Here is a 27,589-nt window from a genome sequence, read left to right on the forward strand (position 1 = left end):
CTTAAATATCTATTTTTGTCATAGGCCATAGCTTATCTTCTTACTGTATTTCAGAAGGCAAATACTGATTTAAGTGCAATACAGCTTCGGAAAAATCTCTTGTTAAAAGCAGAATCATAGAGCTTTAGCTGTGTTGTGTTTCAGTGACTCTGTAACAAATCCTCTGTTTAAAAGCAATGCAACTGCTCTTCGGCTGTCAGCCTTACAAACGCCACCTAGGACTGGAAGACATAGTGATTCCTGATGGTGTGGCATCAGCAACAATACAATATTCTGCAACTAGGTGTGATGCATGTATCAGAAGAAGCAAAAACCTGAACAGATGACTATAGCCATACTCTTTAGCTGTACTATTTCTGCTATGCTAAGATGGGCAGAACAGCAAAAATCATCTTTTTTAAAAGGTAAACAGACATTTTTCTGAACACATGGAAGAGCTAGTTGGATTGGTCATTTTTATGTCTACAAAAAATTAAGAATGAATAGAATGATCAATTAAACAAAATAAGAACATTCAGGTCTCCATACACGAGAAACAATTTCAGCCATTTACATATGCATTAACAATGAAGAAAAATGATGTGACAAGCAAGTGTCACCCCTTAATTTCATTAAAATTGCAGTTCTTGCTTTTTTTAATAAATTCTAGATGATTTCAAAGTAACATATTTCTACTAATTTGACTCTCCTTCCTACAGGTTTCTTACAACATGCATACACTTCTCTTCTGAAGCCGCTAGCATAATTCAAAAATTCTGCAAGAAAGCTTTCTTTAAAACTTAGTTCCACAGAATTTTTACATACAGAAATTCTACCCTAATTGAAAACACTCTACACTTCATTTCTAGTGCACTGTTTTCAGATGCATTCTTGGTAGGTACATGTGTCCAGTCCTCCCTTATACACACACAAAAAGCACAGCCCTGGCCTTCATGAGCACTGGCAATCTCTGAAGATGAGTCACTAGCAACTGCTGGAGCTACCATATGTGTCTCCTTTAAAGTAAGCAACCTAAAATGCTTCATTGTTTTCAGATTTTACATCTTCTCTGGAGTCTAAGTGACAATGTTCTTTAAAAACAGTAACAAGGGTGGAAAGCACAGAAATCGTGCTTCAAAATAGCTCCAGTAGAATGAGATTTTTAGCACAAGAAGTATTTCTCTTTACCTAAAGAGGAAGCATTAGGAAACCAGCACTGGAAGGGACGTCCTGGGTAGCTGAGTCTACTCTCCGCTATTGTAGTGGCTGCATGAGATGACCCCTTTCATATTTGACAGCAGTTAGCATCATTCACTCTAGGAGCTCTCCAGCCGCTTAGTTCATCTCTTTGACAATGCAGAACCACAGCCGATGTCAGTTAAAAGCTTTAATACCTGGTTTTCAAAAGAACCCTTTGTGCAACACCAACTCACAGAGATTTAAAATTCTGTTTTACATCCTACGATGACAGATCAGTTCAGCTGCTAATGCTCCTTTCTCTTAAACCTCACAAAACTGATCAAACCTTGCAGCAAGTTTTATATTGCAGTGCAATTATGCAGTTTTTCAACAGGAACGATTCCCTTTCTGGTCTCTCCTGCAACCTACTCAATCTCTTTGCTGTCAATAAGATTTTCTACCTGCAGTTGTGGCCATCTCTGCTCTGATTGACCACCGAATTTGAACTCGGCTAAAAACAAAATTCTCAGGCCCTTTGGGTCTCTTCCAGGGTGCTTTCACAGTTTGCTTAAAGGATTCATCAGTATTTTTGATATAACCAAAAGCATTCCATAGAAAAGAAAAAGAAGCACATTTAAAACTCATCATGGGGACACGAAATTTGGATTAAATTAGGACTAGGAGATGTGCAGAACCACTGTCCAAAACAGAACTGTCCAAAATACTATAATCTCTTGCAGCAGGGTGAAATGCACTATATAAATTTCAAACAAACTATACTGTGTACATAAATACACCTTCTTATAGATATATACATATGAGTGTGTAAATGTCAATAGTTTCTCTCTTGTTTTGTCCATTTAAGAAATTTTAAATCATCTGAGGTCAATCTCCTTTTAATTGGAATATTTTTTTAACAAGAAATGCCACAATAGTTCAATATGTTTGTTTCTTATTAAAAAATAAACATTTGATCTGCCAGGCAAAGCCTGCTGCATTCAAATCTTGTCTGAAAATACATTTACAAAAATGGCTTATTTAAAGAAGAATAAAGTCAGCCCTTACATAAACTGAAAGTATACTAAGAAGCACTTTGAGTTAAAGATTTTTAGCTAATTTAATGTGAGGCTGCCTTAGACCCCCTCTCTCTTTCCTGCCTGTGCCCCTTTCCTCCCATAACCTGCCTCTATGAACAAGAACATGGTATGGTTTAGCTTGACATGACTTGATGAAATGTCAGGCCAAGGGTTTTGTCTCACCATCCTAAAGCAAGCAATCATGCTCCCTTCTTATTTAACTAGCTCCTTTTGCTTTCCTTGCTCTTGATTCACACAAGTAACATCACAGCAAAGGATGCTCCCTATACCTACTTCCAAAATGCTAGGTGAGACAATTAAAACCCAGAGACAGGCAACTGTGACAATAAGCAACAAGACTAACACGAAAAGGAGAATTCAATCTCACCTACATATCCCTGGATTCAGCCTGAAGGGCACCTCCCTCCCAGCACCTAGGATGTTTTCTCTCTGGCCCAGCACCCTTGAAGGCTTGGGGCTGGCTTGTAGGAAACTCAGTAGAAACTTCAATAGGAAATTGGTCTTAGGTTACATAAATCTAGGGCCATTCAGCATTTTCTTTCAAATGAGTTTGCAGTCACAACCTAGTTTCAAGTGAGCAATTTTTGGCATCAGAAAACCCCCTCCAAGCCATTGCTTTTGCCATGGACTCTTGCTGAAATGTTCACAAGAAGATGAGAAAGGCCAAGACCAAGGACACCCATTTTTGGAGTTTCTTCTTGCACCCATGGAAGGGAAAGGCCAATTTAAGGTTGAACAAAACACAGCTAGAATATCCCTAGAAAATAGGACCATTATGTCCCTTGGACACCACCACTACCATCAAGACCTTCCTAACACACTATAAGTGAAACTTCAAAATGGAACAGCCATACTCAATCCGTTGATGTGCTCTTGTCCAACAATCAGTGAATGCAATTTTTGAATACAGTTTATTTTAACTGGAAGATTTTGCCTCTGTTTCAGTCTCTTGGGTGAATATATAATCCTGTTTCATGTTCTTTGAGTTCTGAGCATTCATGCTCTTCAGAGAGACAGAAGAAAGAGGTATTATCCTATGCACCAACAGGTACTTGAAAAAGTTAAAACAAAACAGCTCTCTGAAAAACTGGAAACCAACCATGCAACTTCAAAAAAAAAATGCAAGTACCTTTGCACTGCTGTGTTATTATTTCCCTCAGGAACACTACTGTAAAGTTAGAGTCAACATTTCGCAACATTATGCTCAGTTTTACCCCTTCTGCCCTTCCTTTTCCATCCAAATACTTCAATTGCATTCCTCTTATTTAAAAGTGGTGGTTTCCAGAAGGCCCTCAGATAGTTCCAGAAGAATATCTTAGACTGTGGGACTCTCTTAAAAAAATTAAAGATTAAAATATTTTTACACTCTTTATCTAGTCTGGAAAGAGAGACTTTTGAATGTGAATATAAGTATATAGCACATGTTCAGTTTCTACATGGAAAGTGGACTTTCATGTTTCAGTCCTCATAGAGCAGGTTGGAAGAGGGTCATTTTTCTAAAATTTCTTACTCTGAGACTATTTTGGCCCTACAGATGATCGCTTTTCACACATAGAAAGATAATTTGATGGTGCCACTACCTTTTCAAAAAGCAATCGTAAAGAAATAATAAAGTTTAGCAGCACCTCATTTGAACTCAACATACCACACATGGGGCAAAATCTGGAGCAAGGTTTGTCTTACACACCTGACATCATATTTGGAGGCCATTGTCCAAAGAAACATTAGCAGCTGAAAACATTGCCTCATTTAACTAACTGCACTAGGAACTGTCGGATTTTAAATCTCCTTTGTGTTTTTTTTCCCACTGAGGTGCTATGATTTCATAAATCTATTTTAACTAAGTGCTTTTCATATTCTGCTATGCTCCTCTGACTTCTCCAGTGGGTATCTTTGTTCTACACATTTTCTGTGCATTTTTCCTGTAGGAGTTTGGTTCTTCATTATCTCATAGCACTATGCTAACTAGATAGTGACAAGTAGAGCAGAAATTCACCACGGAGATCTCCAGGTAGGTTGTCTTGGGCTAGATCTTGTCTTGTCTACGTGTCTTAAGCTAGGGTTTAATTATTGCCACAACAGAGCATGTGTTCCTGCCTGCTCTCTGTGTGCCTCAGGCATGTTAATGTGCGTTAAAATGAAAAGAACCGAAAAGAACTAAAAAGATGTTTGGCTCTTGCAGAAAAAAAAAAAGTCCAAGTTGGGGTGGATCTTCCCTCATATATTTCCTACACACTTTGGAAATACAGATATTAATTAAGGCAACTCTGTTTCCACAGTGCATTATGCTGAGTACACCTTGAGTATATTCCTGCAGTGGCAAAGATGGCCTCTAGTTGGGCTAAAAAACAACCACGTGGGTCCTGTTTTCAGCATCCCAAAATGGCAGGACTTACCCACCCCTACAGGCTTTGAGGCATGAGCAAATCTGCTCCTAATACTTAGGAGTATCCCAGCAGTTGGGATATTTCCTCTTCGATGTCGGGCAGGACCTGTTACCTACTTTTCTTCCTGTCATTTATATTCTCCATGAAGATTTGTGAACCAGTTCCTTCATAGTTTCTTCAGACTATCAGTTTCAAAGCATCGGTTTCAGGCACTACCTTCATTTAAAATTGCCTGCACTCAGCATAGTAAAGAGATTAGTACAGTTAGTAGAAAATTAGTCAAAACCTCTCACTTAGTTGAAGTGACCTGCTTACTGAGGTCCTAGGGCTGTATGGTATCAAAAAAGAATTTTTCTTTCCAGGTCCTAACTTCTACCACGGAGTTGGAAGTGTCAAAGTAACAAAAGAAAGAGCTGCTTTAAAAAACATACTTGAACACAACTGGTATACTTCCATGAGCAAATACTACTACCAAATTTTTTTTTCTTCCAGGCTGAAATCATAAGTACTAGGAAAATCTGAGCTATTGCCCCCACAAGAATCTGGAGAAAGCTTAAAGCATACAAGTTTCGGATGCTTCTTTAAGACAAAACTTATCCTGAAAGTCTGTGTATCCATAAAACAAAAAACATCACACAGGTATGCACACACACCTCTTTCTCTTAATCTGCTGCTAAACACAACTCTCTCAGGTTTTTTGAGAAATCAAAACTTGGTTATAACACATGAAATGCACGTATAAGCATGCATGTGATCCTTGAAATGCTTGTGAGAAACCAGATAGCTTCCATGTGCAAAATGATTCTCTTGCATGTTCACAGCCTTAAAACCTAGATGAATAAAGAAAAAAACCCATATACAACAATCGCTGGAAACAGTACATTTCATTTGAGTTACCTTCAAAGTGGTCAGGACTTTATGGAAACACTGAGGCAAATATACTCTCTATTCTGAAACAATGCAATGAGAAAAAAATGCATGCCAGCAGAACCAAGGGTGACCATATGCACAAGTGCCTCCTATATCTCAGCCTCACGAATTTACCCTCTCATAGGCAGAGTTGCCTTTCTGCTGTCTTTCTTTACCCACTAAATTTATTACATTTATTTGCTTGTTATATCTGCTCTTACCTGTGAATTTTTCAGAAGTGGATCTATCTGTTACTGTCTGTGTATATAATGACTGGTACAACAGACCCTGGACCTGACAGGGGTCTCTGGGCTCTGCATAGTACAAGTAAGCCTCACTTTTGCATAGCTTACCTGTCTGAAACAATGGCAGCAAGCAACAGGACTGACCTTCCAACTCTGCCTACCTGACTAGAGAGCGAGGGCTCAGCTCAAAAATTCTTACTTTCAGGTGCTGATCCAAGCTGGTTCCTTGCATCTCCCATTTGTCTTTGCTCCTGAATTGGTCAGAAAGATTCAGAATAACAGCAGCACACTGTATCTTAAACAGCACTTCCTGCCCATTTCGGGGAAGGCTTTTGGGCAAAAACTGACAAGAACAAGAACTCTGTAGACATTAGAGATGTGAGACTGGGTCCTAACTAATCACACAGATTGTATGCAAGATGCTGAACATCCCTTGCAAGGCAGAACCTTTCATTCCCAAATATAAATCAAAGAGAACAGCTAGCATGAAGTCATTTGGTCTCTCTGCAATTCAGATTTTTATTTTACTTTATATGGTCTGCCCATTTTGCTTTAAAAATAATGTTGTTCAATGTTTTCTTTAGCTGTCTGCTTGAAACAGTGAAGTATAAAGAAAGATAAAAGCTGTTATCATTGATCCCAGTCCTCATGCCCCCTTTCCCCTTGCACAAATGCAATGCATGTCCAAAGCAATTGGGAACCTAACTTCCAGGGACACACTTGTGTTCAATCACAGTTTTCACATGGGCACTTTTCTTTACTAACTGATTTTCATCATAATAGATAATAAATCTCTTGAGTCTTTCATATTCAATGGCCACTAATAAAATGATGCCTGCACATCCAGACTGATTGCTTTCAAATGACATTTCAAACTTCATGCTTAATTTGTCTGTTTGTTTATCCTGATGTGGGGGGCAAACAGACAACTATGTAGGGTCCAGCTGTGCTTCTGAGACAGTGTGCTTGCTTTTGGCAATAGTTTTGTGAAAGCTGGCTAATATGGCCCTCTCTTCTCTCATGCTCCACATTTCTCTCCTCTTGTTGTACTGGCACACCTGTTTGTGTGTCTACACCATGGACTGTATCAGGGGTCTGATCCAAAGCAATTGGTTAGCTTTTGGACTGGTTTCACAATGTAGCTGCACAACAGAAGAGCAGCACAGAGGCAGGAACAAGTCATCTAGGATAGAGGGAGGTAAGCTGGTACAACCACAGCTCCTGTACGCAGAAACAAATTTAGAAATTGGGGCTTCCATTTCTGAAAGGGAATATTTTTTCTAAAGAGCTGATTATTAGACAAGTTTCCTAGGTCTGCAGCCTTTTTGGCATCCTAGGTTAGGCAGGACACAAAGGGGAGGTGTTATGTCGTATATCAATTTCTCTCTGTGCTCGACTTATTTTATTCACACTGTTGCCTGAAGCTTGTTGAACTACTCCCAGGGCAACTGTCCCCAGCAAGAAGGGCCCTGGGTAGAGGATTTTCCGAACTGTTCGACTATAACTGGAAGATGAGAGGCCCCTTTTTGGAGCAGACCACTGAGCCTGCTAACCACCAGCAAGCTGGGAACTCCCGGCCTCTCCCAACCTTGGCAGCAGGGCATGCTGCCACAGAACAGTTTCCCAAGGATTTAAAAAAGTGTTACCCAAGGATTTCATAGACTTCATGATGGGAGGTTAATCCATTCTGACAATTATGTCAAAGACTGTCAGGCACTTCCTGAATCTATGTCTGGGTCAGATTTCAGCACCTTCTTCTACCACTTCCCCTTTGCTGTCTGTGGGAAGGAAACACAAGTTTGATCGAGAGAGAGACCGGGGGCACTACAGCATATACCCACTGTGCAGTCTAGTCATGCCACAGGGATAGCTGAGTGTTTATGCAGAGAAGAAGTAAGATTTGGAAACCAACAGTTTTGTCCTTGCTATCTATACCCAATGTCAATGCAATTAGCAGATGTGAAATAGAGAGAGAAAAAAAAAGAATTTAGACTTTACCATTTGCTTCTTGTTTCACAGCATTTTTGTACCTCCATTTTTGCTATTTGCAGTATAGAAACGGTTTTCTCTGTATTTCATGTCTCCACGTACGGAGAGGAAGAACATTTTTATAACAGGAAAACACCTCCATGCATTCACAGAACCTGGCAGGTGTCTTGGGGGTATATGTAATAATCCAGAAGTCATTTCTAGTGCCAGCCAGGTTTCACTTGGTGAACCTTTCAAGCCACTGCTGGCCTTCCAAACCACCAATGCAATGCTAGCACTGGTGTGAATCTTAAAACAAATCTAAGACCTCAGCTGAGTGGAATTTTCAGTCCACGATAACTACTTATGCAGCATCCACACAGGCTTTTAATAGAGACACTAGACTTATGTCATACTCAAGACACACGGGACCCAACCTGCTCAGCCTTTAAGTAGGTCCCATGAGTATTCTGTCTCCAGGAGAGTGCTAGGTGCTAATGCAAGTGTTAATAACTTTCAGTATTAAGTATTGTCTAGGGAATTTTTCACCTTTTCCTCCCCCTTTACTTTCTGCCTAAACAAAACTATTAATAGCAAAGAAGAACAGTCAAGTGCTCGCAAGACAACAGTGGATCAGATTCTTATCATACACTTTCATCTTCTTCCAAAGGCTGATTACTCTTCAAAAAGACATTTTAGACATACACAGATCAAAATAATTACTTGCAAAGTTATATTAATAGATTTAACGAAGAACTATCAAAGAGACCTGAAAATATCCTAACAGTCATAAGCTATACGTTGGCAGGGTTTTATGGAAAGAACAAAACTGAAAGAAGAAAAGGAACTGCTGGTTTTGCCTAGAATGCCCACACTGCTGCATAGCCTGCTCAACTCAGTGAACTTTGTAGGTGACATGACACTTTTGGAGAGAGTTTGCGGGCTTTCCTCCTAAAGCTCCTACCCTTGTTTGGAGCAGAAAATTTATGGATCTTCCTCCAACTACAGACATAGCGGTGGTGGGATTTCTGAGGCTTTACACAGTGTGGCACATTCTCAAACAGAACATCTCACCAAAAAGTGCAGAAAACCTTGTGTAATCTGAAAAATGAGAGGTATTTATCAACAAGGAGCAAAGACTTAGGTAGTGCACAAGATCTGCTGAAGAAATTAGCAAGCACTGCATGCTAATTGATGCTATAAAAGATACTATAAATGATGAAAAAAAAAAAGAATGACTACTTTTTCCCCTGTAAATGTCAGGAATGTGACTTTTCAAATATCTAGATGTTAATTTCCCAATAAATTGTATCTTTTTTTAAACTGCATCATTCAGTGATGGCTGAGCCTGACCCAAAGGACATTGCAAGTGTCTTCCACAAAACCAAAACCCATCTTCCACTCCTCCAAAACAGCTGAGCTTGGAGCCTCTTCTAGTTCAGATATTATTAGCTCACACTCTACAATGTCTTTAAAGCAGGAAATTCCACCTGCTCTGGAATTTCCAAAGATGGCAGCAGCACTTTGTATAACTCTCTACTAAAAATTTGGGCAGCACAGACCATCATGATGCACTACTTTGGGAAAAGATTCTTAGCATATCTTCTCTCATACCCTCTGGAAAGCTGAAAAGTAATAGGATCAAAGGAGGAAACTCAGCTGGAAAGAGCATGTAGGTATTTCACGCAATTTTTTCACCCTTATTTTTCCCCATTTTTCCCATTCCAATTTTTCATCCATTTTTAGCAACTGATGAAAGAACTATCATATTTCAAGATGCTATTCAAAGATTCTGCAGAAAATCCCATCATAAAGTTAACAGTCACTAAGACTAAATACTGAACAGTCTTTGGGCTGTAGACATGCTCAGAGGACTAGATGAAGTCTGCGTCTTGGCAGAAGCCAGCGGAGAGAAACTGCTGGTCCATTTTTTAGTGCTCAGTGCTGTCACACAGGAGATGCTTGGTTTAGCAGGAAACCACAGGAACAGGCCGCAGAATGAAGTCCATCCAGCCATCCATAGCACAGAACATGACTAAGGGCCCGGGGGAAGACATTTTCTATTCAGCAGCAGGGGGAGACAGAGGGAGGGAGAGAAGAGGAAATGTTTGTTGAGCACATGCACAGAAATAAAAGAAGGTGCTGGCCAAGCTCCAGAGATGAAATTCTGGCCCCACTGAAGTAGGTGGGAGCTTTGCCACCAGATTTCAGTGGAGAACGGATTTCACCCAGTATGAACAGTATTCTGGAAATATCCTCCCTTCAGACACACTGTGGGAGCTCTTCTCATTTTGAATGCTCCCTGTAAATATAGAAAGGAGATATGCAGATATTAAAATCTGCATCATATGCAGATATTATGATGTTTCTTTCTCTTGTCCCACTCTGATTTTCTGAAGAGAAAATCCATGTTTATTTACCTGATGAGCTTAGATAAAAGCTGAGAATGCATTTCCCTTGGGAAGTAAGGTGGCAGAGCAACAAGAAAGGAAAAGTTAGAAAAAGACCCAGACGGATGGAGTGCCATGTCAAACTCTTTTGTTTGTTTGTTTTCTGTGAACTGTTGTATAGCTGTAGCAGCATTTGCTGTTCTTCAATTTTGGTGAAATTTCATGATTCTTGCAGAGGTAGTGTAAAATACTAATTCTCTGATCGATACTTACCTGCCAACTTCTGCAGCAATGAAATTAAATCCAAAACAAGAAAATAATACCAGAACGATTAATCAACAAACAAAAAGGATGCGATGACAATTAAGCAAAAAGAACTATTGCAGAAGTGGGTGGAAAGGAGAGGGCGAGTCCCTTACCTCCTGGGCTACTGAACCCTGCCAGGAATAAGGAGGGATGCAGGGAAGGGCACAGGATACAGGCCGCCACGTCAAGACTGCACTGGAGGCATTTTGCACAGATTCAGTAACAACAGGAAGAAAAGCTCTAGCATAGACTCAGCCTAGGAGAATGATCCTGTCACTAATGCTAAATAAAGAGGCCAAAACCTAATAACTTCAGCAAAGATTCCTAGCAGCAATCAGCATCATCACTTATAAAGTCCCAGGCAGGCTAGTTCACAGAAAGGGCACGCTCAGCAAGCTCTGCATTGTGTAACTAGGAGCATTCTGGAAATGGGAAATAAAGCAGACACAAATTCTTATAAAGCCCCATCTATATGACAACCATGACCCAGTTATTTAGCCCACAGTTGCTCTCTGATTTAGGTATCATTTGGTTTCATACCTCAACTATACAGTGGTCCTGGATGTTCCCCTTTCACTGGCTTAGAGATCAAGCTGTCTAAAATGCTAGGCTCCACATTTCAGAGTCCCTGAACACCTACAAAGACATGTTAAGTTAGCTGGAGGTATAAATTCCCATCACTGCTGGAACTCAGCCCCTAACTTCCAACTAAAGAACTTTTCTTTGATGTGAGCTCCTCTGCAAAAAGGGACCAAAAGGCTCTGCTCCCAAGGACTACTGCAAATTGCACCACTTTTGGATGTGGTGATAAGAATGCATAAACTTGCACACCAACTACTGATTAACACTCAAGTATTACTTTGAATCGAGAAATTCAGATGAAAACTCATGTCGACATGGGTAGGTGACAGCAAGCACTAGAGTTCCCTGAGTGACTATGTGTGATAGGCACATACCAGGGTTTGGAAGCTGCCAAGGTCCTTTGAGCTTTTCACAGGACTCCTCTTTCCTTAAAAAACACTTGGAGAGGTCTGGTTTTAGCAGTGGGTCACCCCTGTGATGCAGTGATGCTGGCAAACTTTGCAGTGCTCAGGCCACCTGCCAATGTCCCCCTTCTGTTCTCTTCTCTCTCCCTCGAACAGCTGGGGAGAAAGCCTTTTCACAGTTCCCCCCAGACCACGTGGCCAGCCTCTTCAGGTGACTGGCTTCAGGCTCCTCTTGGAGCTCCGCACTTTGCTGCTTAAATACCAGTGTGCCTGGAGAGACCGCTGGCCTTGCCCACGGGCACTGCTATCTGCGCTCAGGATCGTCTAGTGTTAGTGACTACTGCCCAAAGTCATCAAAGCGTAAGGGAAAAAAATGAAGGCAAAATGAAGTGACTCAGCAGGCACTGCAGTGCTCCCCTGGCTCAGAGTAAGTTTTTCACCCACTTACTTAGCCAGCAACTGGTAAATGAACAACAAATCTGGACTGACACTAAACCTTCCGCAGACTCTGGAAACAAACCTGGAGGGAAGGAGAATGGCTGAAGGGTTTCTGAGCTCCTGTGCTCCCTGGCTGCCTTGGCACCACTGTTACCACTGAATGCAAACCCAAACAGCTCTGAAACTGCTTCTTGGTGAGCCAAGATCCTGGGATCAAAAGCCTGGACTATCCCTTGTGCTGTGCTACCCACCAGACTGCAGGCTCTTCTCACCATGTGCCATGCAGCTACACATGTAAAGGGCACACCATGGCCCACATGCCTTACCTGAACGCTGGACACTGTAAAGACCAGTGGGACACAGACAATTATCTGCCGGGGAGCTACTGGCTTCAGGAGCGTTAAGCAGGTACAACTGAGACCAGGATCTATAGCCCAAGTCTTTAGTATCACTGTAGTACCATGAAGTAGTTTCACAGTTTAAATTAGCCTCAAATGCATTTAAAAACAATCACTGGAGGGAATAAAATATCTTATTTTGAACAGCCCTTGCCAGCACCCAAGGAGGCTTGAGAAAGCCATATCCCACCAGCTGACAGACTGGCCCCAGACCATGACAGGGTGTACAACCGTGCCACTTCCCCCTTGCTGCATCCGGGATTTTGAACAGAAAAGGACCAAAACTGAAACCAGCACATAATCCACAAAGGTAGTTTGAAATCCACTGCTGGGTCATGGGAATGATTCAATGCCTAAGGCTACCAGCCCAGTGTTTCCAGAAGTTTCTTTTGCTGCCACAACACCAGCTGCTGCCAGAACAAGGCAGCAAAGAAATACTGCAATAGAACAGCAATACGAGAGAAAGTGAGATTATAGTGTCTCTCTGATGAGTGAGGAGACTCAAGCAGAATCATTTCAACTTAGTCCCTTCATCTCTCTCCCACCTTTTACACATCATATTACTTGCTTTCTTTTTCACACCCAGGCCCAGAGTAGTACATAAAAATGCTTGAAATATATCATTTTTCTCTACGGACTGCACAGGTTCCATATCCAAACCTGTATTTTATCACATTCTTCTACCTCCCTTCAAATATATCTGATGATTTTCTACAATATTCTTGTCAATACTTACACACAAGCTGGTGCCAAACAAATATGTATTTTCTGCTTATCTGCTATTTTATCTAAAATTGGGAATTTTAGACTAGTACAATCCTCACTTGGAGGAGACGACAACTATTCTTTCTAAACCATCAGAGGTAGATTTTCAACAAAGAACATCATTTTTAGGAACAGAGAGATGAGCAGACATTTTGGGAGCTACTTGTTCAAACAGTGCTCCTTGAACAAGTGAAAACTAAGTAGGAAAAAACACACTGGAAGCATCCATAGTTCTCCTTTTTAGTACAAATTGCCAGTGTTGTTTCACTAACTCAAGTTTTCAAGTTCAGGAACTCTGATAATAAATCCTTCTGAAATGAGAAGTTCAAGTATGAATAAATAACCAGTCAAGCTTCAGTCGACATAAGAAAATAAAGGAAAGGCAAAAACAGAATTCAACATTCTTTTTTTCTTGACTGAAGGCAGTGAAAGTGATTGTGTCACTTACTACTTATTTTATGATATGTGGGTAAGAATAACTTCCATATGATAACTTGCAGTCCAGTGAGGCTGAGACCAATGCTGAAAAGAACATGCACCAATCTACTTAGCAAAGAATCCCGGTGAAACACAGCAGGTTATCATGGTGAATGAGACCACTTGCTGTAAATAAGATCTGAAGATGACCATAAGTTTACATTGAATTGTGTTGACTGAAACAGCTTGTTCTGTCCAGGCAGAGAATTCCAATTGGAGTAATACACCGATTTGCACACAGGGCTGAAAGTGTCTGCACTACAGTAGAATGACATGATATTTAAATCTGCTTACCCTGTAGATATCTGCTGGGCTTAAAGTCAGGGGACTACTCCAGTAAAAAAGCCCTTAAAAGCCATTTTTCTCCCACTAAAGATTGGTTGATTCAGGTTTCTACATATTTCTTTCAGTGCAAGTTCTGCCAGAAAGAGGAACTTACTGCTTGTTGTGAAGTTACCCTCCCCGACCTGGGGAAAGGAGTCCAAGTCTTGGATGACTTGTAGTACTCCCACAGTCCGGACCGGGGGATCCAGGGCTACAGAGCTCTCGTTGACTGTTATATCGCTAGCTCCCGTTATCTGGTTTGTTGGTGGTCCTCCTATGGACGCTTCCAAGTCTGGAGGTATATCATCTATGCAATCTGCATTTGGCTGATGGGAAGAAAAAGAAGAAATTTGAGCTTTTATCTGATAGACACATTTAATCTACCTGCTCCCACTTTTTAAAGCTTTTTCACTTTCCCTTACACCTACTGCTACTATTGTCATTCTCTTGATTCCCATGGGACTGCTTTTGAGTAAGTATTGTAAATGGTAACATCCAATGAATTCTGGAACTTGCTTGTTTGCTTGAATTTGCTTGTTTTTATGTACTTAAGTCCTCTTAATACAATTTGTATTGTATTGTACTGTATTGTACCCAAAGTATGCAGTGGAAGTGTTTAGTATGAAACAGTGTAACCCAAAATATCTAACTATCTTTATTTATACTTTTTAAAGGTTTTAGGAGAGTGCAAAGTGAAAAAGTAGTTCATTTATTGATATGATCTGCTCAACACAGGCAGATTGCTGAGTCAGATTAGGAAAGTAAACACAGACAGTAGCTGAAGGGGAATGATTTTCTTCAAATTCATTGCTTTCCCTAAATATACGTTTTTGTAGAGCTCATATCAGAGTTTTCTGGATCAGGAATTCACGGTAAATGCCTGTGGGTGCATCTATGTGTGGGGTGCAAGAATAGAAGCTAAAGCTTTTGATAAGAGAAGACAAGTATTTTAACATCAAAGACCTATGCTTTGCTAATGCTGTATTTCCTGCAAAATAAAATGATGAGAAAAGAAATAATCCATAAAGGGAATTTGAAGAGTTTTATTCAGTCCACAGTCTTTCTTGCTTTGTGATCCAGAGAGATCAAGCATGGATTTCAGTCCATGTAATTTAGGCACTTCTCTCTCTCTCTCTCTCTCTCAATTATATACTGAACACAACTACCCCTACAGAATGAGCCAAGCTCTTTAAGTCAGGTGTCTGCTTTTCCACGGAGCTTATAGGGAAGTGGGAGAGGGGCTGTGGTGCCCACCTTCTGCACAGTATTCTTGGCAGTACAGCACCTATTCAGGAAGAGCACTGGGAATTCAAGTGTGCCCTGGAAGGTAGAGAGGATTATTTGTCCATTGAGACTACATCCAAATGGAGCACTTGAAGCAGTCAAACTAGATTCTACCCTTGATGTCTCCAGGCCTGTTATAAGTCTGGTGCTCCCTTTCATAAAGCAGTGATTTCTGTGGAGATCCCCAAAATCATCAGCGGCAACCATGAGTAAAAAAGTTCTTTTTCCTCTAAGCAGCAGCAGCAGATTCCTGTGCCATTTACCCACAGAACCACGTCTAGTTCTCCCCAAGGCATGGAGAAAATTTGTTTGTATAACTATTTCAGGAACTGGGTTTTGAAGTTGTAAAATACTATAACAAAAATAAGACTAATTCAGAAACAAGGATGCTGTGTGCAAGGGTGCAAGCCTTCTGAAATGACAGATAGGCTTAGCAAGGTTGAACTTGATTTCAAGCTCAACAAGGTTGAATTGGCTAAGCAGTTATGCAGATAGCTTGTTATGTAAGGAGGCACGTAAAGTTAAGTTGTTCCCACTTGTCTTTATTATCCAAAGGTTAGATGGCTCATTTCGCTCAGTCACTTAGGCCTCCTCTAACTTCAAGAGACTGAGGCAATTCTGCTGCGCGACTCATCCCACCCTAAGGTAAGTGGTATGAATCACCCCCTCTCCGTTCCTGCCACTCACCACTCAACAGAGAGGAGGCTTAAGCTGCTAGACTGGAAATCCAATGTCTGGATGTTAGAGAGGTACTCTCCTATGCTTAGGTATCCCACTGGCTACGGCATTTCTGAAAATCTCACTAGCTGCCTATCTCCAACAGCAGGCACCCAGAAACTAAGCAAAACATGTCCTTATACTTTGATAGATCAAAGGACTTAAACACAAGCTTAGCTTTAAGCACATGAGTAATCCTTTTGAACTCAGGCATAGAAAGTTAGTATATGCAGAACCAGGAATGTAGCATATTTTCTTTTTTTCCCATAAATTCCCTGTCTGACTGTTGCCACTTCATGAATATTTTTTCACAACTGTTCCTAATGAAAAAGACAGGCATTTTAAACAATTCTCAGGTGACTTGTACCTGCAAACCAAAGTTTGGGACAAAAATTAGAATTGCCATTGTCTCACTACAATCTAACCCACAAGCCTTCCTCAGATCTGGGATAAAGGTACATTGAACTATACCAGGATATAATGAAATCTACTGAACTGGTACTTTTCTAAGCTAAATATGGAGCATTTATCTGTAGGACTGGGATCCAAAATTATTCATTAAACCTATCACTTTTCCCCTCACCTTTAGGTTCTTATAACAAATGTCTTCAGAATTTTATTTTTAAATTAAATTTGTCTTTGAGAGCAGTATATCTTAAAAAAGCTCTATTTTCTCTTTTCTACTCTAAAATAAATCTTTTTTTTTTTCCAAGGGATCAGCTGTCTGTCCTTTGCTCTGTTTCCAGTCACTCCTAGAATGCGGTTTTATCCAACTTTTAAACCTTTAAAAATGGGATTATAACTGCTGAAAACTAAACTAAACATTAAAGATGCAAAAATCGCATCATTCAGTATAATTAATCTCTTTACTCCTGCATCATTTTATTTGGAAAAAAAACCCAAACAACTAAGCTGCACACTATAAAGCTAATGATATGAAATACTGATTTAAAAAAATATATAATACGGTTTTCACTCTCAGAGTGACCCAGATACATTTGGGAAGTTTAATTATATTGGTTTCACTCATTCCCTGCATGCAAGTGCTTTGAGGGCACAATTCCACTAAAGTCAAGGGAAGTCTTTGTATTGACTTCTGAGGGCTTGGCTAAGGCTCTTAGTGAATAGCTTCAAGTCATCCAATCTGCTGCCAAAAATGCAGCTGTCTGCATATCCAGCAGATATCTGCAGAGAAGAGCGAGAAGCAGAGGGAAATTATTTAATTTGATATGATCATGCCAATAGCAAAGTAGCTCTTTGAAAGACCCTTTCACAGATAATTCACTTCAAATATTATGGCCAGAAGAAGTAAACTCTGTGAGCTTGATTCACCCGCAAAGAAACAGTGGAAAAGTTATGCCAAATGTTTGCTGATAGATGTTTAGTTAATAACCGTCTGGAGCTGCAGGGTACCACAGTGAAAAGCTGGATCATTAGGGTGCTCGGCTACTGTGAAAATCCGTGCAGTCATTTTGGCCTCACTGCAGCCTGAGGAATCTTGTTTTAAGGCAGATAATATTTAAAGTCTTTGTTACAAAGTGAATGAAGAGTCTAGATACAAACTGAATTGAACATTTAAATTTTGGGGGTTTTAACCAATCATTTCTTGGAAAATCCTGAGCCTTGCTGCTAAATGAAGCACAATATATCCACAGTCACACAAGCCAACTCTTTAGTGTCAACCATAAGACAAACATGCAGCTGGCAGAACAAACTACACTAGTCCTGCCTATGGTAAGATTTCCTTGCTCTTCCCATTAAAAAAAACAGAGAGAACTTTGGCAAATTTGCATTCAAGTTTCCCATCAGAGAAGCCTGCCTGCCTGAGGCTTCTTTTCTGTGTGTGGAAATTTCAGTTAAGATGGTTTGACCCAACTTAAGAATGTGGTTAGGGAATGGCATTTTGCTTTACCCACTCTGCAGAAATGTTTGCCACCATTCACTGAGAAGCCCTAGACCTCTGCAGCTTCTTCCAGGGAAATGTCTTTTCCCATGACAGTCTGCTGACATCAGGCTAAATTATGAGCCTCTGAAAACATCAGTTCACATGAGTTGATAGAGATTGATGCCTTATCAGAGGCTGTTGTCTACACTCTCCGAAGAGAACAGGACTTTCTGTGCTATTGGAAAGCTTGCTGTGACACCGGAAACCACAACACAGGACAGACGGCCCCTTCTCTGCTTCCTGCAGCCAGCACCCAAGCACAGCAAGGAGAAGAACAAGGACTCACATTTTCTGTGAATGTGGAGAACAAAGTCCTTAAGCCAAGCAGGGAATGGGCACATAGGCAGGGACAGAGGACAGCAGCTCACAAGGTAAAGGTTAGGTGTGGGGGGGTTATGCAGCAGAGAAGCAGGCACAGGGGACAAGGTAGGAAAGAGAGAAGCAGGAGTTAAGGCAGATTTTAGAAACAGAAGGCAAAGAAAACAGAAGGGGAGCAGAAACCGATAGCGATATAAGCGTTTTTAGCCCACAAGCTCCCAGACACTCTCAGACCTTAGTTTCCTTTGCTGTCAGCCAGAGGGACCCTGACAAGAGGAATATCATCTGCTCATAGTTCCCCCAGACAACGGGCTCCTACTGCAACCAATAACCTCAAGGGGTAAAGCTCTGACATGCAGCTCTGCCTCTGGGAACCTAATCAATGTCCCATGCGGGTGGGAGCCAGTATGCTCTCTCCAAATGATGGAGCAGACTGTTTTCAGTTTGTTGTCTTAGAAACCTAGGGGATTTTTACAGAAATTAATAATATAAATCCTTTGCTAGTGTAACATTAACACTAAAAATCAAGCTCTTGGATGTTAAGAAAGACCAACACTAAGGCTGACTTTGAAAGCTTAACTTGACCCCGTTGTCTGTGTCAGTTACGACAGCATCTTTAATTACATGATCATATACAATTATTTCCTAGAAACTCCAGGTGGAAAACTCTCAGTGAGGGAAGCAGAGGGATACCCTTTCTAGGCAAGGGCTACATGGTATAGAGAGACCAAGCCAGGGAACTGTGAGAAGGGCAAGGGCGGCTGAGGAAATTGAAAGTGATGCCTTTCACTGTTCCTGGCAATTAGGTTTTACGCTTGCCACCACAGAGGTGTTCGTATTTAATAAAGCCAGTCATGTAAGCCAAAACCTTCGCACATGGCCTCTGAGCATGCTGTTTTTCTTTTCCTCAATGTACCCAATCTCAGACAACCTGAGGCAGATTTGCCGACATGCTCAGCCTTCAGCAGCTATCAGAGAGGTCAGTGAGAGCCGCACTCTGGATGTAAATTGTGACCTATAACACTAACCATTCTGGAACGACCTTACCAGCTGACTGCAGGCCTCCAAACAGTGGAGGTCAGTTCTGTCTATATGCCCTAGTTATGAAACTGGATGAGCAGCATGTTAATGAAATGCTTGGCTCCTCTACTGGTGCAAAAAGCCCAAGAGGGAATGGACTGGCCTGAGTGCAGGAATTGCATGGTATTGCACAGTGCAGAAGAAAGTCATGAAACCATATACTAGATAAGGAAAGCAGGTGTCAAATTACTGGATACTTGTTTACTGGCAAACCTGTGAACTGAGACATGGAACCTGTGAAAAAATTCTGTATTTAAGGCTGGGTGCAGTAACGCTGAATGGCAGAGACAGCCTTAATTCTGGCCTTTCCTAACATCTGAAATACTGACTTAACAACTGTATCTTTTAATATTCCAAAGACAATATACATATACAGCAGGAAGAAGTGGCCCAACTGTATGGCATATTATCCCAACCACAATGCTCTAATACATTTTTCACAGTGTATGTTTTTTGCCTGGATTATGCTGTTGATTACCATACCTGCCTACTTCTATAAAAACAAACTTCATCACTTGCTATGAAACCTCTTCTGCAACAGCCTGATGGCTTCCATGTCTCCTTGACAATGAACTGCTGCATTTGGGGAATGGCCATAGCAGCTGCCCTAATATGTTCATATGATCTATTTTACTTCATATAACTCTTTCATATGTAAGCTGGTGTGACACCATCTGTAACTGGGGAGGGTATTTACAGCACCTGTTAACACACCGACCAGCAATGTTTCAGTATTGAACTTCCCTATCATGTGGTAAGCTTTACATATTGTGAGAAAGTGACTCACTTCTTCCTGGAGAAGACCCCGATCTTTGTGATAACTGTATTTAGAAACTGTACGGTAGACAGGACATGTGTTATCTGAATGTAAACATGCAACCTAAAAAGATCAATTGTTTTGGCAGATTCTAACCACATCTGAATGTACCAAATAATAAACAGCCTAACAATTTCCTATATATCATATATACCACACTTAGATATTGGGAAAACGCTTCCTAACTGGAATTGGGAGTACAGAGCTTGCTACACATAGACTTTGAGAGATATCTGACAGGAAAGATGTATGGCTCCCTAAAATGAGCAATTAGCTGTCCCGGACTGGTATATCTCAGAAAATTTTATTTGTAGACCTTCTCCTTTGAGAAACTAATAGAGACCATAATTAAAAAATAAATCTAGTCCTGATTTAAAACACAAACAAAAGCCATTTGAAAGAATACATAAATCCACAAAAACATCATTAAAGAATACTCACCTCCCCAAAGCAGGCAGCCGCAGACACATAGATCCTAACACCCAGCCCCACCCCATACACACACTCTTCCTTGCTAACTGAAATGGGGTGCAGGGAGAGAGTTAGAGTCAGATATTTCAGCTTGTATTCCCCTAAATAAAGCAATATAACATGGCAAAAGCATAGGACAGGAACAGACAAAGAAGGAGGCCAGTGTTTTCTCCCTGCCCCTGACTGGGCTGTTCTGCAAGGTGCTTACCGGAATCCCTAGAGCTTTTAGAATATTCATTTTACACATAGGGCAGGTACGATGGTCTAGCAGCCAGGGGTCTACACAGGACTTGTGAAAAAGATGCCTGCAATGAGAGACAGGATATTTTAATTCAAATCTACCACAGCACAATTTACCTCTTCTTAGTACCAGAAGCTTCTTCTGAATTCTGTAAAGTGCAAGCATTTCAAACAGTGTGGTTTGTGACCTCTGCAAGGATGACAAGACCATATGCAGACAAGACTTTATAATGACTTCTGTAGCAACTCAAGCACATGTGCACACCACACCATTCCTCAACTGAGTTTGGGAAAGAAGACATGTAGACAATTAGAAAATTAGAAGAAAGTACACAGTGTGCAGCAGCAAAACCCACATTCTTTTAATGTTAAAGGCCGTCAGTAAACAACATCTTGCTGGAAAAGGTCAAATCACAATAGTATTTCTTGATGGTACTACAGACAAACCTGATTACACATAATTTAAATGTGAAACCATTGGGGGTCTCCTATTATTTCTAAAGATGCAGGGACAGGGAAAAGAAAGTGGAATACAAGTAAGCACTACTTTTCATTCAAATTAAAAAATACGAGGATGATGGTTTTTAAAACATTCTCTCTTACTTTCCTGCTCTTCAGAAGACACCCATCAGTTCCAAACATTTCTAGCCCTGAAGGGGTTGTTGCTATTCCTACAGTCAGTGACCACTAGGCAACGACCTGAGCTACAAGGCTGCAGTCGGAGGGACTGAAAGCTTCTTGTCTAACTTTGCCTGATACAAACTGAGACTGAACACAGAGATATTTATTGTGCATACTTGACTGACAGCTCTGTTTTCTCCTGTGAGCATATTCTGTTACAGTGTGGTTTTAGAGGATGAATGCTACAGAATACAGGAATGGTCCCTGCTGCAGGGTGTGGGATTTAAGAAATGCTGTTGAGGAGACCAGCAGAGCAGCCCAAGATGGTGAAGTTCCCTTCTCTTCATATTTCCTCTTTTTCTTAATTTGCAAGTGGAATGTACGGGCCCCATTGACTTACCTTGCATGTAATAAGCCTGCTCTCTTCATGAATGTGCTCTGCAACTTTATTGTTTGTGATGCTTTGTTCCGGCTCAGCTCAGCTCCTGAAGAACTGGAGGGGAGTCACCTACCATACTCATAGCTTCAAACACTACACTGGTGTGTAAGAGTTTGAAAACAGACTTGCCTTCCTAAAAATCTTATTTAAACAATGAATAACTTAAGCAAAACTGAAAGAGGGTACTTTTATACCGATATAAGATGATCAATATACACAATTTTGCACCAAAAGGTACAAACAAACACTGATTTGCTTGTTTTGGTACAAGTTATAGATCAGCTTTAATTTCCTTTCTAAGGCTTGCAACAGGTGCGCCACATTCAGATTGGCAGCGCCTGAAAATCAAATTTCAATCTGCTTGAACTTTGACATCTGAGCAATCTCCAACCTCTCCTTCTCTGTGCTGTCCGTGACCCATTTGTATGGCTTGTACAGCACGTCATACAAAACCACCATGTAATGGCAGGTGTGCACTGCTAGCAACGGCCTTGAGCTCCATCTGAGGTGGGCATATAACTGATCATGTACTGGCCTCCACTAGGAAACACTGTCTCTGAGAAAGCCAGAATCACTTAAGGTACCAAAATAATTTTAAAATTGAAGTGGTGTGCATGCAGCTGAATAGGTCAGCTGCTGTATCCTGTCACACTGCTTAAAAGGCAGCCTCTCTCAAATAACAAGATACATACAACCTTTCAACTTGATGGAAGATACTGAGGTGCATTTTCATCAATATCTATTTGTAACCCTGGCTCTTACTAAAGCAATATCAACCCACATACTAGCTGGCTTCAGTCCTAAAAACACTTGAAATTCAAAGCCAGAACTATGTGATATCTCAGAAACCATTATCCTTTGCACTTCAATACTTTTCTTCCTACTTCTAGAAGAAATGGATCCTTTGTGAATCAAAGCTACAGGGCGAGTTGTAGTATTCCTTTGGTTGGACTGACTACACACAATTATGGGAAAGGGCGAATGTGCTCTTGGAAGTTTGACCTAGTCTAATTATATCAGCTGGCTGTTACACCAAACTTCGTCAGACCTCACCTGATCCTGTATGTCAACATGATTAACACAAGTGAAGTATTGTGATACTTGAAGTTCAAGCCACTACTTTACTAAGACTACTGAAGTTCACAATTCTTCTTCAAAAACAACACTTGCCTTACTGGATAAAAAACAAAATGCCTCAAATTTCAGTCTCTGTCCTAACTCCCCCTTCCTTCTATCTCAGGAGGGACATATTCAGCACATCATCAGACAAGCATTTTGAATAGGTGAAGGCACAATGATACAGTCGTCAGGTGTGTGCAATTTTACATTTCAAACTCTTACCAACAGAATTCCTTGAGTGTGTTAATTCATGCAGAGTACTGAAAGTCAGTGTCTTGCTTTTCAGCTATTTGAAATAACTACAAAAATCTTGATAGTGATTTGTTTTCTTTAATTATACACCCAAATTCATAGACAAATATATTTAACTACCAACATTTGAAACACATTTGGGCCAAAATAATCAGTACACTGAGATATTTATTATGGTCTTGAAAAATGGACTGCCAAAATCTGTTTCTGATAAAAAATATGCAACTTCTGTCAAGCCATTTCACCATAGACTAGAAAGTCTCCTTTTGTTTTCAAATTCAAGCTTTGCAAGCCTCAGTCAAGCTGTGGCTTATATTACAGCATTTCAGAATGTTTCCTAACCATCAAGAACTCGGAACTTCCCTGTTTTAAAGACATTTATCTAAATTTTAGCTGTTTCTAAAGTTGTTTTCAAAGGATAATAGTCTAAAAGAAATGCTGAGTAATTTAAACACATGACAGATCATGTCACTTTGCACTTTTCAATATGAAATCAGCATAGTGTATTATGGGTCTATTAATTTTAGATTTAATATGTACAGTCAAAGGATCTTGATTATTAGCTAGAAATCTACAAAAAAAAGGAATGTTACTGAAAATTAGATAAAGATTTGTATTTTTAAATTCTTGTATCAAAGTACATAATTAGAGGGCTCAAATTATCTATCTGTGAATATGTAAACATCTTGTGCAGATAAGTTAGGTGCCAGGCTTTGTAGCAGCTTATCGATATACTAATAAGTTCACCATCTAAGTTCAGACAAAGTAAGGGCCAAAAGAAGGTAAGATGAGAGGGCAACTACAATATTCCACAGTCACATGCTAAGACAAAGACAAGGTCAACTACAAAAATCCCTCTCCCTCTGCACTTCTGGTTCATGCGAGTTTTAAAAGGAAGGAGATGGCAAAGGCAGCATGGATGAGTTCAGAAGAAGCAATCCCTATAGGGAGACAGTAAGAAAGATGTTTCAAACAGTCTTGGACCCTGACTTTGACAATAAAAGTCATGGCTAGAAAACATGTTTTTTTCTGTTGTGTGCAACTGCATGCATGCAAAACTATGTTGATTTGGATTGGCTGAAAAGTTTCTCAGAAGAACTGTAATTGATCAGTCTGGAGAGAGGACAGAGAGAGGAGAGGAGATGAGAGGAGATGTCATAACAGTCTACATACAAGACAAAGGCTTCCAAAAGGAGAAAGGGAATAAACTGCTCTTCACGCCTTCTAGGGATAAGAGATACAATGATGTGTTTAAACTGCAGCAAGTGAGATTCAGGTTACACAACAGGAGAAGCTTCACCATGATCAGCATAGTGAAGCACTGCAAGAAATTATGTGAGGAATCTGCAGCATCTTCATCCTTGGAGGCTGCTGAGCATGTTTGACAAATAACTCCCAAGAATGACATAGGCACAGCCAGTGCCCCCATACGTTTCCAGATGCGGTGGCCTTCTGGGACCCTTCCCAGCATTATTCTGTGATTCTGTGACCTCACAAGTTTGTGTAAAGCTCAGAGTCCAAAGAAAGAAGAAGAATCTCGAAATCCCAGAACATTTCATTTGCTGTTACCCAAAAGAATCTGCTTCATATATTTTTTTAACTTCAAATTACTTTTGTTTGAAATGTATTTCAATTTTATTTAAAGCTGCATTGTTAAACATACAACAAAAAAGATTTCATTTTGGGCTCAGCTCAATTCTTATAATAAAAAATTTATTATTATAAGGCTATGTTAAAGCTTTCAGCTTGCCAACAGTTTTGAAAGGCTTTTCTCCATGTTGAGAAACTATTCTCCTCCTATCTTCTACTCCTAGTCCCAACTTTCAGAATTGCAGGCAAACAAACCTAGATTTCATTTAGTTTTTTCTCAGAAGAAAAGCATGAGCAAAGAGAAAAAAGAGACAAAAGCTGAAAGAAAGCTACATTCCTAGGGACCCTGAGTAAAAGAATCAGTTGCCTGAACTGGACATAGGGCTGCAGCAGAGGATTGGGAAGGGGGCTGGTGAGAGACTGAGTAGCACTTCAGTATCCAACAAGAAGGTTGGACATCTGAGCAGAACCTGTTACTATTTATTTTTGAGGAAGAAGAAGGAAGGACAAAGGACGAAGATGATGAGGGTAAGTGGGAAGGAAGGAATCAAAGGGAAGAAGTAGTATGGTGATGAAATGATTTTCATGGGACACTAACAGAAAGAGAAGGAAGAAGTGGAGCAGTCTATGAAATCACAATTGCTAATGGACTGAAGGTTCAGGGGAGGGATGCAAACTGAAATAGAGTCAGAAAGAGCATTTATTGTTGATAAAAATGGAGCAACCAGAAAAGGAGATAATGAAGAAATAGAAAAGTTCTCAGTCGAGATGAGATTGAAAGAACCATCTTGCCCCTCTGTGTGGAAGGTGATCCTGGACAGCAAGATAAATAAAATAGTTTGTAAAAGGCAGACAAAGGGCTCAGCAGTACCAGTAACTTCTTCAAAGACGGGTCAGAAAAGATGAAGCTAGAGATGGAGGACAAGAAGAAGGAACAAGGGCTGTGACAAGAGATGCCATTCTGGGAACAATGAACTTGGTTACACTCGATGCTGTGTCAGTGTCCTCAAAGATAACTTCAGTGATGCTTGCTACCATTACATATAAAACCAGCTGCAGGCCAGCACTTAGTTCACCACCAAATGCAATGTCAGTGTCAGTAAATATTTATTTAATTTATGAACTCTGTAGAGTGAAATTTATTAATACACTCAGCTGTGGGAGTTGGCTTCTTAAGAGGAAGGAGAGGAATAAAGCATAAGTTAACTGGAATTCTCCTCAAAGTCCCCAGTACAGGATACACAACAACAGGCTATCCCAGTGCTTGTTCTCTGCCAACAGTAAAAGAGAACATCTGGAGAAATGCCATAAGTACTAGTAAACATCTAGCTATATGACTTCAGACTTCATCCATTAAAATATTGGCCAGTGGATTTTTGGTACCAATTTCTGAGTAGCAGTTCCAGTAGTTCTAAAGAGAAATCTCACGATATATGGGGTCTTTCTACGGAGTGTATCTGCTAGCAATGGTTTTCCCAGTCCTGCCTGCAATAAAAAGCAGTCTTGTGTAGTTCTTGGGGAATATTTGGCTTTGCAGGTAAAAAGTCCTACATCTTGAGTACCTCCTGGATAGAAAAAGTAAGGTCAGCTAGCTCTGATGTCATGGTGTGGGCTTTTGTAAGGTTTGGTGAAATGCCATCATCTTATTAAACAACAGTCAAATGCAGTTTCCATGCTAGAAACTGCACACAGTTTAACTGAGAAAGCATGCTGGAGGAACAAACATACAGTGTCTGTAGGTCTTTATCAAGATATAGCACTGTCCTACTTACTTAACAGAAAGATAGAGATAAACTAATTTCTTTTTTTTTTTTTTTTTTTTTTGAAAGACAAGAGACTGACAACAGTAGAAAGACTCATGACTATTATTTCCTGTTTTGGAACTCCAAACCCATATGAATGTGTAAGCTACTACCCTCACAATTTGTGTAGCAGGAAAGCCAGGGTCTGTGAAGTAGCTGCTTGGGAAAGTTCTTGTTTTTATAATTTAAAACCTCTTAGGCTCAAACAGTGGGTATTTTACAGGACAGACCTGCTGCTGGTAACCTTTTAGCATGAGTCATTTTCTAGGTGACCTTTTAAGCCAGCCAAAAACTGAACATCACCTGTTAACTATGTGTTTCCTATTCACTGTGCTTTACTCCAGACTGTGCATGACAAAGTCTGACTGGAGACTCATTAATTTATGAAGCAAGACACAAGTGAAAGCAATAGCTTAGATGTATTATTTTTGTTATTGTACAGCTACCTTCAAAAACCTTCTGTCAGTTTAGTCAGTCTGTCAGTCTAGTGCAAAATTTCCAGACTTTATTAAGCTTCTATGAAAACAGGCTTGATGTCAAACCAAATTCCATATTTTCTCATAATTTCTCATTTTTCTGTGTTTCTGCTTCATGAAGAAATGCATTTCTGTCTGTTTGTAGAAAAAAGAATTCATATGCAATTTGTCATTGTGGGGTATACAGTAGGTCAAATTTATGATTAATCTGTTGCTTTTCTGTTTGCCATTTAGTGACAGCAGTAAACAAATTTAATGAGTCACAAGAATGGGGGACAACACAGTCAGAAAAGAAACAAATATTTCAGTTTCTCAAGCCAGTGAACATGTCTGCAGCAGAAGAAAAAAAACTCTCTAAAAATCTATGCTCTGTATGTACAGCAGTTGAGATTCTTGTTTCTAAGGAAGTCAAGCACTTGTGCTTGCTCTTTTAAGAGAATCAGCATTTCTACGAAATTTCCGAAGAAACTGATCTCCCTAGAGAAATCACACATTAGCTAACGCTCCACATGTGACAATACAATGGCACAGAGAGAATAATATGGCTGTTATGAGTGGCAAGAGGCTGTG

At 40.3% G+C, this 27,589-nt stretch overlaps 1 protein-coding gene across 1 annotated transcript in view; it reads right to left on the reverse strand.

The window, feature by feature from the left end:
* Nucleotides 1–27,589, reverse strand: part of RNF150 (ring finger protein 150) — a 125,527-nt gene that overhangs the window by 12,723 nt on the left and 85,215 nt on the right. The window contains exons 5-6 of the mRNA XM_067297108.1: nucleotides 20,689–20,785; nucleotides 13,964–14,174 (exon numbers count right to left, since the gene is read on the reverse strand). Coding sequence (XP_067153209.1) covers nucleotides 13,964–14,174; nucleotides 20,689–20,785 — 308 coding nt within the window. The remainder of the gene's footprint in view (nucleotides 1–13,963; nucleotides 14,175–20,688; nucleotides 20,786–27,589) is intronic.

The sequence above is a fragment of the Apteryx mantelli genome, chromosome 5 (assembly GCF_036417845.1).
Source record: "Apteryx mantelli isolate bAptMan1 chromosome 5, bAptMan1.hap1, whole genome shotgun sequence".
NCBI classification, from domain to species: Eukaryota; Metazoa; Chordata; class Aves; order Apterygiformes; family Apterygidae; genus Apteryx; species Apteryx mantelli.